Below are 20,957 nucleotides of genomic sequence, written 5' to 3' on the forward strand. Positions count from 1 at the left end.
ACTTGAAGGTCATCTTTGCAGGCTCTGTGTTTCTATAGCTTTGAATCTATAGCTTTGAACTTTGAATCTAGTTTCAGTTCAGTTCAGTTCAGTCACTCAGTCGTGTCCGACTCTTTGCAACCCCATGAATCCAGCATGCCAGGCCTCCATGTCCATCACCAACTCCCGGAATTTACTCAAACTCATGTCCATTGAGTTGGTGATGCCACCCAGCCATCTCATCCTCTGTCGCCCCCTTCTCCTCCTGCCCCCAATCCTTCTCAGCATCAGGGTTTTTTCCAATGAGTCAACTCTTTGCATGAGGTGGCCAAAGTACTAGAGTTTCAGCTTCAGCATCAGTCCTTCCCATAGTCTAACATGTACCATTTCTACCTTATATTACAACCCTTTCCCCCAAAATACCTACTTTGAGAGTATTTATACAAAGATGTAAATCTAAATGGCATGTATTAAATGATGTGTTCATGTCATAGAATGTAGAGATAATCTATAGTAAAGCATCCTGGTGCTTTGCCCTCAATCCCATAGCAGGACTTCCTAGCCATTGTGCTTCAAAACCTTCCACAAGTTGGTTAATAACCCTGGACTCCAAAGATTTTATCTGAAAAGAGAGACAATCCTTAGAGCAAACATCTGGGCATATGACCCAAGTTCAAATTCTGGAATACTGAACATCCGAAGTATTCAGTACATACTCATCTCCAAAGTGGAGATTCTCCATCAGTGGAATAAGCCTCACACCAGTGAGGTTTGGGGGAGGAAAGTAATAAGAGCAAGATTCTTTGGGGTCCCTTGGAGTTACAGAGCCCAGACTGTTTATGGCCAAAGTGGTCAAACCCAACAAAATGAGAGAAGGAATTAGCATGAAACTCTGGCAGCCTTCAGGGCATAGTGGTGATCCCACATAAAAGCCTTCTTTGGGGACTTCATATCAACTACGTGATAAGTGTTCTTTCCTGTTGCCCTTCCCTCTCATTCACCATCCCAGTGGCCAGGGAGACTCCAGTGAAACTGCTACAAGCACTAGGAGACCACAGGAATGCTTCCAGGAGGCAGCCTGGAGTCAAGGGTCCAGTGCATAAGCTCTCAGGAATCCTTGTGAGAGTGTGAAGCCAAGGAACAGGAATGAAGGGAACACCTTGGCTCAGGAGGTATTTATAAGGGAGGAGAAACAGAGGAATAGGATAGCCTCCAGCTAGTCCTTTGGGTTTGGCAGCCATTCTGACAGCCTTCCCATTCCTAGGCTGATGCTCACCGCTTAAGTCCTGGGGGTAGTGGATTTATTAAATTGCCTCTTTGTTCCGCTCTTGCAAAAGTAATTTATATCTTAAAACCATTGAACACTTTGGGATATTTGTCTGTCCTGGAAGAAGAGGAAACTAGATTCAAGTGCACAAGTTTACGGGGTTGGTAACCTGAAGGAGGCAGGATGTAAGTATAACCATTCCAACAATTCTCTGGGTCCTGTAATGCCCTGCTCTACACAGAGAGGTGGAATGTTCATTGTGCTTTTGTTCCTATTCCCTGCCCTAATGCACGGACGCACACCCATACAAAGTGGGTTGAGAAGCAAGGGTGGGACCTTCCCTAAGAGAATGAGAAGTAAGTTTTGATTCCAAAGGCCCAGGGTTGACTCCATTTGCCTTTCACAGTTCTATGAACATGGTCTAAGCACTTTCCTCCTCAAGCCTCCCAACGGGGCCAACTGGCCCTCCAGGGCTTTCCTAGTCTGAGCTGGAGCTTCAGTACTTCACACGAAGGTGACTGACAAATCACAAATTACAAAAAAATGAGAACTCTAAGGTCACTAATCTGGCTTTTCTTCCTCTCTAAGAAAAGGGAGCCATCATGTCCCTTCTGCAACCTCGAAGGGACCCCATACATCAGGCTCGCCCCCGGGCCCCTCCTTGGCTGGCCGCCAGCGGCGCGGGCTCTCTGGCTGACACCGGGGTGTCTGCCTCCGGCCTCCGGGAGGCTGCGGCCCGAGCCTGCAGGGCGCGCGCTGAGCGCCGGCGAGCGGCTCGCGGAGGCTCGGGCAGCAGGAGGAGCGTGTGAGTTGTGGGCGTCCCTTTAAGAGCGGCCGTCCGAGCCGGCCTCCGCCTCTCAGTCCGCCGAGCGCCGCCGGTCACCTGAGGCTCGCAGGGCAGCCGGCTGGCGGCGGGGCCGGCCGTCGCGCTAGAGGAGCCGGGAGCCGCGCGACCCGGACGCCAGGTGCCGGGAGCCGACTGCGAGCGTGCCCGGCCGGCGCCCGTCCGCCACGGAGGATGCGGGAGCGCATCTGGGCGCCGCTGCCGTTGCTGCTACCCTGGCTACTGCTGCCGCCGCCGCTGTGGGGCGGCCCCCCGGACAGCCGGCAGCCGGAGCGGGAGCCCGAGCCCGGGCCTCTGCAGCCCTTCGACCTGCTCTACGCCAGCGGCGTGGCCGCCTACTACAGCGGGGACTACGAGCTGGCTGTGCGCGACCTGGAAGCCGCTCTGCGCAGCCACCGGCGCCTGCGGGAGATCCGCGCGCGCTGCGCCCGCCACTGCGCCGCCCGCCGCCCGCTCGCGCCGCCGGGCGCTGGCCCGGGAGCCGAGCTGCCCTTCTTCCGCGCGCTGCTCGAGCGGGCGCGCTGCTCCCGCAGCTGCCAGAGCCAGCGCCTAGGGGGGCCCGCGTCCCGCCACCGCGCCAGCGAGGATGTGCGCAGCGACTTCCAGCGCAGAGTGCCCTACAACTACCTGCAGCGGGCCTATATCAAGGTACCCAGAGCGCACGCCTCCCGCCCCCCGCGCACCCAGATGCCTCGAGCCCTCCCGCGGCTCCCGACTTCCTGGCCGTCGCGCGGCTCCTTAGCGGGTCAGACTGCGTCTCCCTGAACGGTTCTGTCTCTAGGTGAATCTAGACATCTGGTGGCCCGAGCTGAACTCTGTAACCAAGACTAGATGAATCTGGGCAAGCCATTAGCTCTTAAGGCATCCTCTTCTCTCTCAAAAAGAGGATTGCACTGATATGTACCCATTCAGCACTAATGTCTGAACGTTGGCAGAACCGGTTCTAGTGTAAGATCTCCTCTCGCTTCATTTCTTGGTCTAGCTTCAGCTCGTTTCTCTTCCATCTCAGCTCCCTCATCCCTCATACAGGCTAGTCTGCACCTTTTCTTTGAAGGTTAACACAGTGTTCCCGGAAAAGCTGAGTTAAAGGTAGACTTGCTCGGAATCCCATTCATCTTTCTCCCTGCACCTACACAAAGAGGGAAGATCAAAGGTTAAAGAGGAGGTATGCGTGTAAGAGGTGGTCCTGTGTGAGGTAGTCTCACTTAAAGTACCCAAAGTACTGACTCTGTCCTTTGATAGAGCGCTTCTAGTTTCTGGAAGTAAGCATTGTACTGAGTTGTTCACCATCAGATGCCCCCTCCGTCTGGTTTTATTTGTTTGTATTCAACTTGCCTGAAGTTGGTGACAGAGGTAAACAGTGTACTGACATTGTCCCCACATTCACGATTTTGAAGATCCATGTGGATGTTTCAGCGGAGACAATTTAGCCTGTGTTTCTCAGACTCCCACTCTCTCTGATCTATGTTTCTCTGAACTTACACTTTCTCCCCTTTTTGCCTTTCTTTGTCCCTTTGTCAACGTCCCTTCTCCAGCTGTTGAAGTGGCAGCTTTGGGGGTTGGTTGGTCATGCCAGCCAATGGACTGGGCTGCATTTCTGGGATGGTGACAATACACACCAGGTGCAGACATTCTGATGTCTTTGCAGCTCATCCCACAAGGTCTTTGCAGATTTGCAGTTGTTGGTGGAGCTCAGGAAATCACAACTGTAACTCACTCTTAACTCACAGTGCTCTGGCTAAGGTGTTGGATTTAGTATCTTGGGCAAGAAATAAGGAGAAAGTCTGAATTCTTTTCAGCATCTGTCTTCTACTTGCTTGTGCATCCTTAAGGATTTGCTGAGACATGTATTAATTATAAATCTACTTTCTGTTAAATGAATATCACAGTTTTGGGTAGTCTTAGAGAAATCAGTCAGTAGTAGGCAGAGAGGGGCTGTGAGTACCCGACAGCTGAAGGTACACTCGGCTGGTTCCCAGAGCAGAACGTGGGTGGTCCAGATTGGTCCCTGTAACACTGTCTTCCCAGGAGTCTCAGATGTGAGGTTGGCAGTCCCGCTGATTGTTCTATCACACATCTTGGGTACATTTTCCTTTTTCAGGTCTGGGAAAGGAATGCGTATTTATTTTCACTTCTATAAAAATAAATAACCATGAGGTAATTCTCAGAATGTGAGTGTCTTTGGTTCTGTAATTACCCTTGCTTCACTGTTAATGTTAACATTTATCACGCGCCTGCTTCCATCTCCTGTTGGAACTCAAAGAAGATGAAGCTGTAGGTTTAATATGCCTCAGTTTTTTGCAGTAAATTGATTACAAGAGTTAGTCACTCATGGGTAGTTCTGTGGCTAAACTACTGGGTGTGGTCTGATGAACCAGTGAAGTTGAAGAAGTCCCTTAAAAAATATGTGAGTTCATGTGCTAATTTCTATTTTACCAGCAATGTTTCTGAGAGCAGAACACATCTTGCATCTTCTTCCTGTTCATTTCTGCTCCAATAGGCACAGTTTCTTGGGTCTACAGAATTGATGATCTCTTAAGGAGATCTTCTTACCCCTTTGGAAATTCATTTTTGGTGAGTTGGAATCATCAGGACTATCTTTATGAACATCAAATAAGGTGTTGCCTCCACCCAAGAAATCCACACTTTTAGCCTTTGCTTGACTTCTTGGAAATTTGACTCATAAACACATACACATGCAATCTTCTGAGCGCAAACCAAAGTTCTGAAAATAACAGAGTACAGTTGGGCTCTGACAGGTTTGAATTCTAAAGTGTTCATTCCCTGATGATAGAGGGGTTCCCTGAATATGCCTGCGTATGATCATGGTACCTTGTGTTGTTGACTTACTTTGGACATCAGTGATGCATTCTGCACTTGAGAAGGATAATAATCCTGGGCCAGATTGAATTCAGTGAGGACTTTGTAACTAAGATTTGAGATAATGAATCCTGTGATAGTAGACTTCCTAGAGATAAGGAAATACATTTGTTCTCAGCCAGAGGTTTGCAAACTCTGGGAGCTCTCCAGAGATGCCGTTGCTCCCCCAAATTCCAGTTAGGAGTAACTAATGGAAGCGGATTCTCTATGCTGAAGTATTGGAAGGGAGAGATTGGGAATTGTGAAATCTAAGGTCTGTTGATATCAATTTCTCATATCATAATAAGGAAAGGAGAATCCAGATAGGAAAAGGGGCTTACCCAGTGTCACATGTGATTTGCCTTGATGAATTGAGCATAGGATTGGAAGTCAGAGGTCTGGGCTCTGCCAACAATTGATAATGCCTGTGCACACCCACTGCCCCTTGGGGTCACCTCAGATCCCATGGAATGCTGAGTCCCTGGGGCTATCCGTTTGCCAGATTTGGACAGCTCCAGGAATGAGTCAGTCCTTGTGCTGTGGGGCAGCAGACATTCATTGTATTTATCTTCAGGGCTGTTCTGTAGACTTTTCCTTAAGTCCTGGCATGCTGGTAATTCCTCTGAGGTGAGATGGTAGTTCTACTTAGATCCCAAGCACACTTTTTTGCTTAAAGGCAGGGCAAGACTCTTTAGACTTTCAAATTCTATTATTTCAGATTGCGTCATATAACTCTTAATTCACAGCCTAGAATCTAAGATAAAGCTTTGATCAGAATAGTCTCTGCTTGGAAACCTGCACTGGTTTCCCTTTGCTACTGTATAGAGTCCACAGTGTTTACTACAGCCTATCTGACCTTTGACTTTACCGGGCTCAATTTCTCCCTGACTCTGCCATCCTTCAGCCAGAGGGAGCAATGAATGCTTAATCTTTTGTGTCTGACACTTTTGCACATCTGGGTTTGTTTATTCTTCTTTGAGAGGCACAGAGGCTCTGGAATGGGATCAATCTGAGATTGAACTTTAGCTCTTCAATCTCCAGCTCTGTGACTGTGAAAAATTCACTTAAACTTTCTAAGCTTTGGTTTCCCCATCTTGTAGATAATAGAAATAATAGAACCTAGCTGGTTGGTTTAGGTTTAAGAGAGGATTTATATAAGGCACCCAGAACAGAGCCTATTTCTATTTCCAGAAACACTGGAAATGTGTCTCTTATTATTAGTTATAATAATAGTATGTTTAATGATAATAGTAGCAGACTTAGTTATAGTGGTAGTAGGTTAGTTATAATAAGAGTAGTGGATTTTCCCACCTCCTTCTCTGTGTTCAAATGGTAACTATACAAGCGTGAGCATATGTGTTAAGTTGTTTCAGTTGTGTCCAACTCTTTGTGACTCTATGGACTATAGTCCTGAAGGCTGCTCTGTCCATGGGATTCTCCAGGCAAGAATACTGGAGTGGGTTGCCATGCCCTCCTCCAGGGGATCTTCCTCACCCAGGGATTGAATCCGCATGACCCAGAAATCGAATCCACATCTCTTAGGTCTCCTGATTGGCAGGTGGGTTCTTTACCACTAGTATCATGTGGGAAGCACGAATGTACCTATTTCTGTGCCATCCTCTTTTCCTCAATCAGCAGCCCCCAACAGTCCATTATTTCTCCCTGCTCTGAATATCCACAATAAAGAATATGATCCTTTCACATCATGTTTCATTTTTAACATTATTTTGGAGAAGTTCATGTATTTGTTATCACTTATGTGAGCTCCTGGAGATCGCAGAATGGTCAAAGTCACTTTTGTACCTCCTAATGAAGGAGTTTATCTTCATCTGGAAGATCAGTAGATAGATGATTATTATGAATCACCTGGGCATTAAAAATATAATTTAAAATTGGAGATTTAGGTTCATTAGGTCTGAGTTCAGTCTCAGCATCTGTATCCCCCCTACCCCAACCAAATACCTAAGACAGGGGGTGGTAGCAGTAAATATTCAGCTTATGTTTGTTGAATGAATGATATCTTGGTTGCTTGTGTACAAAATATTGTGGAGAAAGGCTGTTCCATGGTGATAGGAAGTCTTCTCATATTAGTTATCAGGTTTCATGGCTGGTCAGTTGGGGAAGAAAGTTACAGAAGAACTGTAGACTGCTTGACTTTTCACTCTTTTCCATTTGCAAGTTCTGGCTAATGTTGCAAACTTCTTTTCCTTCCCTCTCCATCTTTTTTTCTAATTTAATCCTTATTTTCTAAAACCATGCTTCAGAAAATTCTTGACACGCTGTGCCTGCTTTATGTACATTTGTGGAATTTAAACAAATGTAAGAGAGATCCTTTTATTTTTTGCTTATCTGTGTGCTTTACAATCAGGAATACTTTGACAGTATTTGTTTTTATTTCAGTGTTCCCAGCCATTTAGTAAAAGGAAAAAAAAGATATCCAGTCCTGTTTATTTTTATTTTTTTATTTTTACTTAAAACAAGCTTGCCCTTCCATGTTTTGTTTCTAAACTGGAGCTGTGTGCCATTTGACATTTGTTTTTCTTCTTAAGATTAGAGGCGGGGGTGGGGGGGGAATGCAATTAAGTTAGGCAATTCTGTCTCCCTCCTACAGTCATCTCCCCCAAATTCCTTTTTCTTGACCATAATTTATTTGATTAGTGTTTTCAAAAAAAAAAAAACTCAAAGATTTTCCTCACTCTTCCTGCTTTATCCATTTCTTTCTCCTTCTAGATGAATGCCTTAAGAAAAATGAGTTTGAAACTTAGGTCACATGATATGTGCTTGTTATATATTATTTTAGTTCAGAATAAAAGCTTTTCCCAAGTCTCATATTTAAATCTCTTTTTAACCTATCTGTAGACTATGTACATTTTGTCCACAAATTATTTCAAATAGGGAGTTGAATTTATGTCTTCTTGAAATAGTTGTTTTGAAATTTCCTAGTGGTTATTTCCTCAAGGGATGTGGATTTTTTCTTTCTTCGTATTACAGTTTTTTTTCCCAGGCTTGATTTATCAAAATCCACTAGTCATCATCTTTCTGTCCCACTAGTTAGGAAAGAAACCTGGGAACTTCTTGGTGTAGCCAGCTCTTAGGTCCTGTGTGCTAAGGAGATAGAATATCAATTGTTTCCTGCTAGGAGGCTGACTTTATGAAGGCCCAGTCAGCTCTTTATCAATCATCCATTGTGATTGGCAAATAGTAGCTTAAAATTCAATTAAATGAAGGGAGCAATTGCTTACAGCTCCTATTTTAGTCTGGTGAAAACTTTCCCCAAATCTCAAACCTATAAAGGGATTTCTTTATAGGTTTTAATAAAAGGAAGTAATAAACGACTTGTCTCTCTTCACAGATTCCATCTCTGAGACACAAATGTATTCTGTCATGAATACCATTTGCTCAGTGATAAACTCCAAAGGAATAGGTGTGTGGAATTCTTTTGGGAATGTTTGATGAAATGTCAGCTTGCTTCATGGATAGAGTTTGAAAATTTTGAAAGGTAGATGGATTCATCTAAAATGAAAACTCATTGGATTTGGTGTAATAATGGTCCTTTTGTACTACTAAGGACTTGAGTAAACTTGGGTGTCTTAGAATCCCAGATCTTAGAGAACTGGAAGGGACTCCAAGGGAATATCTTGTTCAACTCTCTGTCTCTTCAAGTTAAATAGTTGGTTTGGGACAGTGAAGTAAGGGTGTGAGAGGGAGGAATACATGTTTTGCCTAAAAAATGTGGTCTTGCAAGAGTGAGGAGTGATAATTATTAAAAGCATTACAATGCTACAGCTGGAAGGACCCTCAGAAATCATAAAGTCTGTCCTTGTTACTTGATAGCTGATGGCCTCAGAGGTTCCATAATGAATCAAAGAGGATCAACAAGTGGAGCTGGTTCAGAATGTCCAGTGCTCTACTGGGCTTCCCAGGTGACGCTAGTGGTAAAGAACCTGCTTGCCAATACAGGAGATGTAAGAGGTGCTGGTTTGATTCCTGGGTCAGGAAGAAGGAAATGGAGAAGGAAATGGCAACCCATTCCATGGACAGAGGAGAATGGTGGGCTGCAGACCATGGGGTGGCAAAGAACTGGACAAGACTGAAATGACTTTAGGATGCATGCACAGTGCTCTTTCCAGACTCTGTGGAATGGGCATGGTTACCTCCAGAGGGGCAGTATGGTAAATCAATGGTGCCTCTGAGACCTGCAATGGACCTGGTACCTCCAGAGATAGAGCAGACACAAGGCCCAGCTTCCTGGACAGCCCCGCCCACCTTGCATTTTCATTCACATGAGATGTAGCCCAGCTTAGCCAAGAGTCACAGTAGTCTGGTGGAAAATTTTGCATTTCTCATTAGGAAAAAATAATTTCTCCTGTCTTTTTTTCCATTTAGCTTTTCTCCTATAATTCTTTCTCTGTCCTTTTATTCATCCCTCCTTTCCTGCTGACTGACTTCCTAGCTATGTAATTTCCATGAGGGCTGGCCTTCATTTGCCAAACGTCCCAAACACATTTAAAAAAAAGAGAGCTGGAGTCAGCCTTCTCTGTGGTATGTTTCAGTGCTGTGTGTATGATTTTGTGGGTTTAGTACTGAGGAGAGCTGCTGGCTATGATCAGAAGAAGCCGATTTCACTTGACTCTACCCCTCTCTGCTTTACTTTCTTTCTACATCTGTCTCTCTTCTTTCCCATTCCTTGTCCTGTTGATGATCTCCATAGTGAAATTACATCTGCCAAGGAGCAGGTTGAGGAAATCAATCAAGGGAAGAGAGAAACAAGTAGCAGTCCAGGTAATGTCAGGGTTCTGGTTCTAATAAAATGAAGCCCAGAGAGCCTCTTACTTAATTTGATACGTAGACATAGGCATCTACTTCTATGAAATTCTTTTTATGTCCTTTTCACCCATGCAATCTGTGCGAGAGTTGGATATATGTTGGGAAAGATACTCATTTCCCTCTCCTCTTGGGTCCCCATCTTTCTGCAGCTGCTTCCTGCCATATTCATAGAACATATGTGCCCCCACCCTTTCATTTTAGAGAAGGGAAAATAAAGTCTGAAAAAGAATCAAGTTGTCCACATGTATCCAGCAATTTAATGGAAGAACCAGGATTAGAATCTAACAACCCTGATTCCTACTTCTGTGACATTGCTGATGACCACTATTTATAAGGCACACACTAAATACCTGAACTTGCCAAAGTTAATATCATATGCATAGCATGCCACTTACATTATTTCCCAAATGAGATACACCTTGAAAATAAAAGCTACTTTATAAATGTTGTTCCTTGCATTACTGTTCTGCCCCCTTCTGGGAAAAGCTCAGAAACAGGATCCTGGATTAATACTGTTCTCCAATAAACCTAATGAAAATGAATGAGCAAAGAATCTTCTTTGGAAGGGAAATGAAGGTGTAAAAGCCAGAAAGAGGGAGATCCAAGATGTCAGATTTTCCAGAAGTTCAGGGCTATCAAAATGATTCTGCTGGAATTCATTATCTACAAATAATAGATTCAGTTTTTCTGCAAGCAATGAGACACTGCTGAAGATTACAGCATAATTATATTGGAACTCTGGAAAAGAAATGGAGAAAAGTAAAAGACATGATAAAATAAATAAATCTGAAACAAAACAGAGTAACTGTTAACAAACCCTGAATCGCAGTAAAGCTAATTGAGCCAATTTTGATTTATTCTTTCTGCTTGAATGCTAAATTTCTAGTTTTCACTTTGCCAAGATCAATAAGCTTGCACGAAGAAATCAACACATAATTAGGACACTAGACACAGTGGATTATCTTAAAGCCAGATTTGGCTGGTTTCAAAAATGATCTCAAATTATGGTATCAAAGACTAATCCAGAAAGCCATAAAAATTATTTCCCCACTGAAGTAAAAATTATTTCTTAGTAATATTTTTCAGGCTGAATCCAGGATCAACAATCACAATTTGACTGTAGCCCAAGGCATTTAGAAATGCTACTAGGGACAGAGATTTCCACAATCATTGTTTCTGTGGGATGACCAAGGGCTCAGTCATTCAATGAAGTCTGCAGGTTTTTGGATCAGTAGGTATTTAAGTTTGAGTTTCTCAGCCTTGACTTACTGATATTTGGGATGATTGATTTTTGTTGTGATAGGTTGTCCTTTGCATTTTAGGATGGCATCATCCCTGACTTTTACCTACTAGACTGTAGTCGCAACACACTTCATATTGCTTCTAAGCTGTGACAACCAAAAATGTCTCTGTACATTGCAACATGTCTCTCGGGGTCAAAATCACCCTATTGTGAGAACCACTGATTTAAACCTGTAGCCATATTTAAGATAACTGGACATTAAGATTAGACAGGTACAGATCAAATGTTTGACAACATATGCTAGATGACACTGGGCCCGATGATGAATCATATTTTTGAAAAAGTTTGGCTTTAGTTTGATACCTTTTATGAGGGGAATTCCAATCGAAATAGAGCCTCTTTCTCCAAGATGCGAATCACTTGGCTTATACCCCTTCGCTGGTCCTCCCTCATTGCTAAGCTAGTTCAAGTTGCAGGAAAGACCAGAGTAACTAGCTTCTCTCTACTTATTATTGGAATACGACAGTATAGGTTACTTGAGCAATACAAGCGAACACCTTTCAATCGTGAACTCCAAACTCCAGAATTAATGTATTTTTTATTCAACTTGGAAGGTACCCAAACCCAGTCATTTAAAAGTAATCCACTGCAACTCTTAGTTTTCTTGGGGTTAGTTCTTTATCACATATGCTCTTAGAAAACAGCTTGACTCAAATCCAAAATGCCACCTTATAGGATACTGGAAAGTGGCAAAAATGAGAGGACATCAGAAGAAAAAGGAATGATTGTGAGATTGAGAGAGAGAAGCTCGGAGGGAATCTCAGTCCTTTGGAGCTGGTATAACAGAAGACCATATGCTGGTGACTTTTAAACAAAAGTTATTAATTATCTATTAATTCTTAGAGTTCTGGAAACTGGGAGGTGAAGACCATGGTACCTGCAGGTTCAGTGTCTGGTGAGAGTCCTGCTCTGCTGTAACCTCTCACACTGCAGGGTGGTTTCTGGGCCTCTTTTATGAAGGCCTGAATTCATTTCTTCATGACCTAATCAGCTCCAAATACTCACCTTGTAATACCTTGGGAACTAGATTTCAACATATGAGTGTTGGGAAACACAAAAATTCATACCATAGCAGAGGGAAATGCAGAAATAGATGGAGAAAGATGGAGTGATGGTAACAAAAATTAATAATGGAAGGCAAGAACAGTACGTTAAAGTCTGAGAGGGCCCCGCATGTGAAAGGAGTTTACACGAAAGAAACATGGATGTTGCATTCTCTGAAATCCATGTCTCTGTAATAAAACCAATCATTCAGAAGCAGATCTTGGTTGTTCTTCACCCAGGGGCCCCAGACTCGGTTGAGACATTTCTGTCATGATAAGGTCCAGGGTAGCAGAGCCATTCAGTTTCTGTGTGGAACAGAGAAGGGAGGAATGTCTTTGGGGAGATTTTACATGACCTGCACTTAATGTTTACCAAATGTTAAGGGGAAATGCCATTTTGCTATTTTAACTTTGTTTGAAATCCTAGATGGAGCTAAATGTTCTCCTTTTCTTCATTTTGTAATAGGATCACTGATTAAATGGCTAAATGGTATATCTAAGATCCCACAACTGGTAAGTAAAGAGTCAGAATCTGAATCCAGGTTTTTCTGTGACAAAACTCGAGTTCTCATTCACTTCTCACAACTTTGATTTTGACATGAAACAGGCCTATGTTCATTGGAAGGACTGATACTGAAGCTGAAACTCCCAATACTTTGGCCACCTGATGTGAAGTGCTGACTCATTGGAAAAGACTCTGATGCTGGGAAAGATTGAGGGCAGGAGGAGAAGGGGATGACAGAGGATGAGATAGTTGGGTGGCATCACTGACTCAATGGCCATGAGTTTGAGTAAACTCTGGAAGCTGGTGATGGACAGGAAAACCTGGCATGCTGCAGTCCATGGGGTCGCAGAGTCAAACACGACTGAGCGATTGAACTGAGCTGAACTGAAGCCTGTATTCAAGAGTCCTACCTTTTATTATATGACAAGAGTCCTACCTTTTATTATATGACACTGGAAAAGTTCACATGTGTAAATATGAGTTCCTTATTTGGAAAATGGGATACCTACTTCCCTGGCTTCTTGTGAGAAATTAATTTTAAAAAGAAAAAAATATTTTGAGCTCATCTAGGTCAGCACTGACACAGATGTACAACTGATCCTTGAACAGCACAGTTTGAACTATGAGGATACTATGGCATTGCATGATCCCCAGCTGTTGATTCTATAGATTCAGAACCATGGATAAAGAGGACCAACTGTAAACTATATGCAGATTAAAAAAAATTATTGGAATGTAGTTGCTTTACAATGTTGTGTTAATTTCTCCTGTCCAGAAAAATGAATCAATTATATGTATACATATATCCCCTCTATTTTGGATTTCCTTTCCATTTAGGTCACCACAGAACATTGAGTGGAGTTCTCTGTGTTGTAAAGTAGATTTTCATTAGTTTATAAGCAGATTTCGACCACACGGAGGTTGGAGCCTCCATCCCTCCATATTTTTCAAGGGTCAACTTATTTCCATGCCTCATAGCTGCTGTGCAGAGAGCAAATTTGTAAGGAAATATGAAAGGCGAAAGAAGAGTTAGGCATTATGATAAATTAAAACAATAAGTACATGTATAGTAGGTAGAGAAAACTTGATTACACACAAAACAAAAATTTGACCTGCTCAGTTGGAGTTCCTAACTTCAATTCCCTAGACGTTGGAGTGTAAGCTTACTGGCCTCTTTTCAGCATGAGACTAAAACAAACCTTCTTCTTATTGATATCTTGAGATTGTTTTTTGCTGCTTTGAGAAAAGTCCTTTTGCTCTCTCCCTATTTCATTCTCCATCCCCCTGATTTCACAATTTCCACGAGACTGTGGTCTCTTCTTTGTATTTGTCAAAAATGGACTGTGTTCAAACACATTCCAAACCTTTGCTGTTTTCTATTAACAGATAAAATCTCCTCCCACAGACCAACACACCCTGGGAATTTTAAACTGCTTTAAGCCTTTTCACCACCCTGATCTAGAGTACTCCTGGGAGACGGCCTAGGTTTGGGAATCAACAAACATCTCTTCATCACAGACACCAGAAATAAGACTGCTTCTTGTATGACAGGCAAATGGGAGAGTAGCTCAAGTAAAATAGAGGGAATTATGAGTTCAGAAATCAGGCAGTTTAGGCTGTGTCCCCAGTGGTGTCACTAATGCCATTAGGTGTCTATTTGGACAAGGGCAGAATTGGACCAGATGGCTTATAAGAACTCTTCTACCTCTCTCAGCCTGAAAGTGAAAGTTGCTCAGTCATGTCTGACTCTTTGCAACCCCATGGACTATATAGTCCATGGAATTCTCCAGGCCAAATTACTGGAGTGGATAGCCTTTCCATTCTCCATGGGATCTTCCCAACCCAGGGATCAAACCATTGTTGAATACTTTTATGGACTGGTGCAGGGAGCCATCAATTTATCTATGGATAAGAGAAATGATATAGTGTATGGAATACAAAGCGGTAGAATGGAAGTCTGAAAGGTCAAAGACAGGAGATACTTGCAGTGTGTCTGATGCTAGTCTTCACCTTTCGACAATCATTTTAAAATAAAATTTGAAGAAGGACACGCTAATATTTAATTTGGTGGAACTTTAAGAAGTACAAGATAAACTAGGGCATGAGCAGGAAGGACTAAAAGATACAAATAAAAGACTCAGAACTGTTTATGAGAAACAGTTGAAATAGGGATGAGTAGACTAAACAAAAAAAGAGGCTTTCGAAAGATCATTATCTGAGACAACTGTTCTGGGTCTTTATGGCACCTAAGAATTGAACAAGTGGGACCAATAACAAAAGTAATAGCAAAACAGGATCTTAGCTCAAATATGGAAGACTTTCCCAACACTAACAGCTGTTCAAATATAGTAAATAGCCCAAGAAGAAGGTGTCCAAATGTAAGTCAGACACCTTACGTTAAATCAACTTAAATAGGGAGGTTGCATTTAAGTTTCAAACATTAAAATGATGTTAAAATAAGATTTTTTTTTCAACACACACCATTTAATTGCATTTCTATTTTTAAATTAGTTTATACATTTTTAAAGGTTACTTTCATTTATGGTTATTGGAAAATATTGACTGTATTCCTTGTACAATACATCCTTGAGCCTGTAGGATAGATAAGATTTAGTATATTTTCCAATTCAGAGTTAATAAGACTCTATGATCTTATTAATGAAAATTTGTCTTATAGTCACAGATGGTGTATCATTAAAGATTTTTTCATTGGGAAAACCATGCAGCTTTCTCTCTATCCTGCTTCTTAATTCTGGCTAATGTACTCTTAGACCTGGGTCATCAGCACACTCCCTATAAACAACTTAAGGATAAAGGGAAAGAGACCAAAAAACAAATATGCCATGGCCTCAAAACACACATGGAAACACACACATGGAATATTTAGCAGTAACTGTATCCATATGTATGATCTGCATCAGTCGTCTGATTTCTGGCTCAAGTATTTCTGTGATAACATCTGAAAAGGATTTAGTTGCAGCTCCATAGGACCAATGACAGTTTTAGGGTAAATGGGTGACAACTGATCAGAGCATCCGTGCTTAGAAATTGAAAGTGGATGCACCTCTCTTAGCAAGTACATTACAACATTCTCAGAAAACCCAGTTTCATTCACAGAGCCTGGGAGCTGCTATTCTAATTTGCTTTGTTTGTGTGCTATCCAGAGGCTAAAGTAAAAAGCTGGCCATATTCCACACTGTAGTTCAGTTATCAAACCTTTTGCCAATGTCAATTCTATTCAGTTTCACATATGAGTTGCTAGGGGGTCTTCCCAGAATATTATGTTTAAGAATATTTAAAAAATATTAAATGTTCCTAAATAATATTTAATAAATTCTTTATCTGGCTCCCTCTCCTCTGAAATTACTTTCTTACTTTTTAATTGGGAGTGGGGGGGCAGCAGTACCTGGTACTCTTGGGGAGGAGGGGAATGAAAGTCCAGGTTCCCTGCACTAGGAGCTGACCAAGGTCAGGAGTCTGCAAGATTTTTTCCCCTGATATTTGTCTGGAGCTTGGAGGGTATCATCACAGATGTTCCTCTTCTATTGTGCTAAATATTCTGTTCCTTTAACTAAAAGGAACATGCTTTGGGGGGGACTTTTTTGTGTCTACTCCCATTGGTATGTCCAAGTTACAGGTTTCTGCAGTCTGATCTAGGATGCATCAGTCCAGTTCAGTCTCTCGGTCGTGTCCAGCTGTTTGCGACCCCATAGACCACAGGACGCCAGGCTTCCCTGTCCATCACCTACTCCCAGAGTTTGCTCAAACTCAAGTCCATCGAGTTGGTGATACCATCCAACCACCTCATCCTCTGTCATCCCCTTTTCCTCTTGCCTTCAATCTTTCCCAGCATCAGAGTCTTTTCAAATGAGTCACTTCTTCACATCAGGGGGTCAAAATATTGGAGTTTCAGCTTCAGCATCAGTCCTTCCAGTGAATATTCAGGACTGATATTCTTTAGGATTGACCGGTTTGATCTCCGTGCAGTCCATGGGGCTCTCAAGTCTTCTCCAACACCACAATTCAAAAGCATCAATTCTTCGTTGCTCAGCTTTCTTTATAGTCTAACTCACATCAAACACAGCTACTGGAAAAACCATAGCTTTGACTAGACAGAGCTTTGTTGGCAAAGTAATGTCTCTGCTTTTTAATATGCTGTCTAAGTTGGTCATAGCTTTTCTTCCAAGGGGTACATAGGAGACAAAAGGAAAACCCAGGAAATTTATCACTATGTTCAAGGGCCGGGTCCTTAGTCTGCCTACCTCTTCATGCCATCTTTCAGTCTTCCTGTGTTTTTGGTCCAGAGGTTTTATGGTGTGCTCAAGAGAAAGTTTAGGGAGAGGTGAGTTTATTTCACTTTGTTCAGATTTAGAAGTCTTCATGCAGATTCTTTTAAATTATCTTTAAATTATAGTGATGATAATAAATACAATTTGAGTGGGCTCGATTTCAAAAAACTCAAAGTAATCTGTGTTACCAATGTTTTACCACAAGAAAACTACAGAAAAGTCTTTCTAACAAAACTCTAGTCAGATTCACCACAACTTCCACCACAACTGGGTTTATGTTAATGAGGTGAAGTTTGGAAAATACCTAAGGTGGGGAGGGGAGCTGGTTGCAGGGTAACAAACCTTGATTGAAGGGTTGGAACTATCAGTCCTGCCCACTGATTTGCAGAGAGGAGAGGGGGACGAGAGGTTGAGTCACTTACCAATGGTCAATGAGGTAATCAATCATGAGTATAATGAAACCTCCATAAAACCCCCAAAGAATGGGATCTGGAGGGCTCCTGGGTTGGTGAACAAGGAGAGGTGCTGGGTGAGTAGGGCATTTGAAGAGTGCTTAGAAGTTCTGTGCTCCTTCTCCATACATTTCCCTCTGCCTCTTATCCACTTGGTTGTTCCTGAGTTATATCCTTTTATAGTAAACCAGTGATCTACCGAGTAAAAACAAAAAATAACCTCACCACCACTGAATCATTCTTAAGTAGATTAACTAGTCTGTGTTATGGTTCATGTCAAGTTGTTAAGAGTCTTTCCTGCTTTGACTTTAAAGGTGTAAAATATCCCAGCCTTTTGGCTAAGCTATCACCTGCCTGCCTTTTCACTTATTTATAGGTCTGTAGAGGAGACCCCTCTGGTATACAGGATTAAATGTGATTTGACTCTTCATAAATAAATAAATATGTGATCAGTTCATTTTCCCAACAGGATATTTAATAAAAATGTATTTATCATGTTACATATGGGAGACTAGTTTATTTAGGATTTAGAATAAGAAAAGAATGCTCCTAAGAAGGGGACGGCAGAGGATGAGATGGTTGGATGGCATCACCGACTCAATGAACATGAGTTTGGGTAGGCTCTGGGAGTTGGTGATGGACAGGGAGGCCTGGTGTGCTGTAGTTCATGGGATTGCAAAGAGTTGGGCACGACTGAGCGGCTGAACTGAACTGAAGAAACAGTTCTCTCTCTCTCTTTTTTTTTTTTTCTCAGTTTTCCAAAATCCATATGACATTCCCATAATGTGGCTCAGTTGGTAAAGAATCTGCCTGCAATGTCGGAGATGTGGGTTCAATCCCTGGGTTGGGGAGATCCCCTGGAGGAGGGCATGGCAACCCACTCCAGTATTCTTGCCTGGAGATCCCCATGGACAGAAGAGCCTGGTGGGCTACAGTTCATGGAGTTGCAAACAGTTGGACATGACTGAACGACTCAGCCCAGCACGTGTTCCAGATTACTATGTGTAAGTCTTTCAACATTCAAACATGGCTAACATCACTGTTTGATTTTTTTTTTGCACTTGGTAGGAACTTGACACTTGTTTGTTGAAATTGAACTGTCAGTTCTCCTACAACATGAATTTTTAATTTAATACTCCTTGTGATTAGGCATTTGAAATTACCACTCTGTGCACTTGGTCATAATTTGTAAAGTGGGCTCTTTCATGAGGGTGCCAACTTTATAAGTCAATAGTCATAATCTTTATGATTATGAACATGAGTTTAGGTGGGTACACTGGAGACAGTATTAGAATAAGGAGCTAGGAAACTGGGGCTCTAATTATAACTGTAGCGCTAACTCTCTATTGTGATGATGAATTTTCCTTTTCTGGACTTCAGTTTCTCTACTTACAAATGAAATGTTTGGAATGTATAATCTTGAAAGTCTCTACTAACTTTAATATATTTTAATGTGTGGATGAATATTTCCTCTGATAAAACAGGTCATTAAAAGTTAGTAAACTGTGAATTTCAGTGATTGAACTGTTTGCGCCCCAGTAACTACTGGTATCTTACCCTCAGTTTAAAAAATTTTGATGTTATACACTAAAATGGTAACCTCAGGCAATATAAAATATTGACTATATTGGAGAGGAAAGCCAAATAGGCAAGCTTTTGCAATCAAAGAAATAAGTCTTTGTTTTTTAGAAGTATCAGTGTCCTGAAGAAATATCTTGATCTCATCACTCAATTCAATAACTATATCCCTCTTCTCTATATTCAGTGTTAGAAAAAGCATGTTTACTACACAGTACTGTAGACTTCCTTCTGAAAATTTATAAGCTAATAGTTAAGATTCAGTTTTATTCAACATTTTCATTATTTCCTGTAATGACAAGGACAATGACAATGTCAAGATGAGAATATAAAATGTTAATACTAACTGTTCTTTATGAATAAAGCATTTTGAATATCAAGATTCAGACAAGACCTCTTATATGAGATGAACCTTTTTTTGCTGCATAAAAAAAATTGGTGCTCTGTCATCCGTTTTGATTTCAACATGTCTTGTTCTAACCCACCCATGTTCTGATTCACAATATGAGTTAATCCAGAACATTGAAGTCTTTTCCATGATGCACAGGCTTTTAGTGATAAATAAACAAGTTACACTCAATATTTTCCTTGCATATGTACCAGTTGACCAGATAAGATTCTTCTCTAATGGATTATTCAACTATACAGCAAGTTATAGTTACAGCAAAACATATAATAAAAATTGTCCTTCCACAGGGTATTATTTGATTGTTATGTGCCATCTTGCAGTCATTTGAAAATGAAATTTTCCAGATGCTCTTTCTTCTTTCTTTCTAGTCATAATATGTTATAAGTTTTAGGCTTTTTTTTGTATAAGCTTCATGGCAGTATTATTTAGTGTAATTATTTTTGCTACAAAGAACATAGTTTTGCAAAATATCTTTTTCATCAGGTATATTATTTTTAGTTCTGATATTTATTACTGTTTTTATCTCTACTATCAGGCTTTAGTGAATCACTAAAGGACCATGGTTCTTTTATTTGTTTTTTCCTTTTTTTGTAGAATGGTGCTATATCAAAATATAGCAATGATAATATAATTGCAAATTTAATAATGATAAAACAATCTATAAATGTTATAAAATAATAGATTAAATGCAGCTTGATAACTGAATGGTAGCTGATAGGAAACTCCCAGAATGGTGCAGCAAAGAGCCTGTATGACCTTAAGACTGTCATGATTATTAAAACTGTAATGGTACCTGTGGCTTATTTATGTTGATGTATGGCAGAAACCAACACAATATTGTAAAGCAATTATCCTCCAATTAAAAAAAAAGAGATTTCTATGAAAAGTGTAGTTAAACTTACATTTTCAGTTAGTTAAATATGCCTTAACAAAATCATTTTTAAGTCTGAATCTGTTGGTGGTCCATGTAATAAGCCATGGGCAATGGATGTATTTTAAGTAATATTAGTCTAGAAAGTAAATAAGATGATGTTTTATGACCTTCAGCAAGTTACTTACAGTCTCTGTCTTTAAAACAAGGTTAAGTCCATAGAGATGTGAGGATTTATGAGAGGATACCCATCAGGCACCTAAAACAGCACCTGGCTCATAGTGTAAGCGTTTAGTACATAGTAATTGTTGCTGATGTTATGTTATTATCATTGCTCTTTTTCTAATGGGTTGCCCATCATCTATTATTCTGTCTCACATATTTCTTATATAACCTTAGAATTGTGACAGTTCTAATTTCAGATGTCATCCTCTTAATTTTTAATTTAGTTGTGTGAGATTAACTCTACCCTGCGTGCATGCATGCTAAGTCGCTTCAGTTGTGTCCAACTCTTTGTGACCCTATAAACTGTAGCCAGCCAGTCTCCTCTGTCCTTGGGTTTCACTGACAAGAATACTGGGCTGGGTTACCATGCCTTCCTCCAGGGTAATCTTCCCGACTCAGGAATTAAACTCATGTCTCCTGAGTCTGCTGCGTTGGCAAGCGTATTCTTTATCACTGGAGTTACCTGGGAAGCCCTAACTCTACCCTTCTGCTGCTGCTGAGTCGCT

At 41.4% G+C, this 20,957-nt stretch overlaps 1 protein-coding gene across 1 annotated transcript in view; it reads left to right on the forward strand.

Moving 5' to 3' along the window:
* The first annotated feature begins 2,112 nt into the window (after nucleotides 1-2,112).
* The window catches only part of P3H2 (prolyl 3-hydroxylase 2), a 181,440-nt gene continuing 162,595 nt past the window's right edge, over nucleotides 2,113-20,957 (forward strand). The window contains exon 1 of the mRNA XM_065942698.1: nucleotides 2,113-2,738. Within this exon, the coding sequence (XP_065798770.1) occupies nucleotides 2,265-2,738 (474 nt within the window). The 5' untranslated portion in view covers nucleotides 2,113-2,264. The remainder of the gene's footprint in view (nucleotides 2,739-20,957) is intronic.

Source organism: Muntiacus reevesi, chromosome 8 (assembly GCF_963930625.1).
Source record: "Muntiacus reevesi chromosome 8, mMunRee1.1, whole genome shotgun sequence".
Lineage (NCBI taxonomy): Eukaryota > Metazoa > Chordata > Mammalia > Artiodactyla > Cervidae > Muntiacus > Muntiacus reevesi.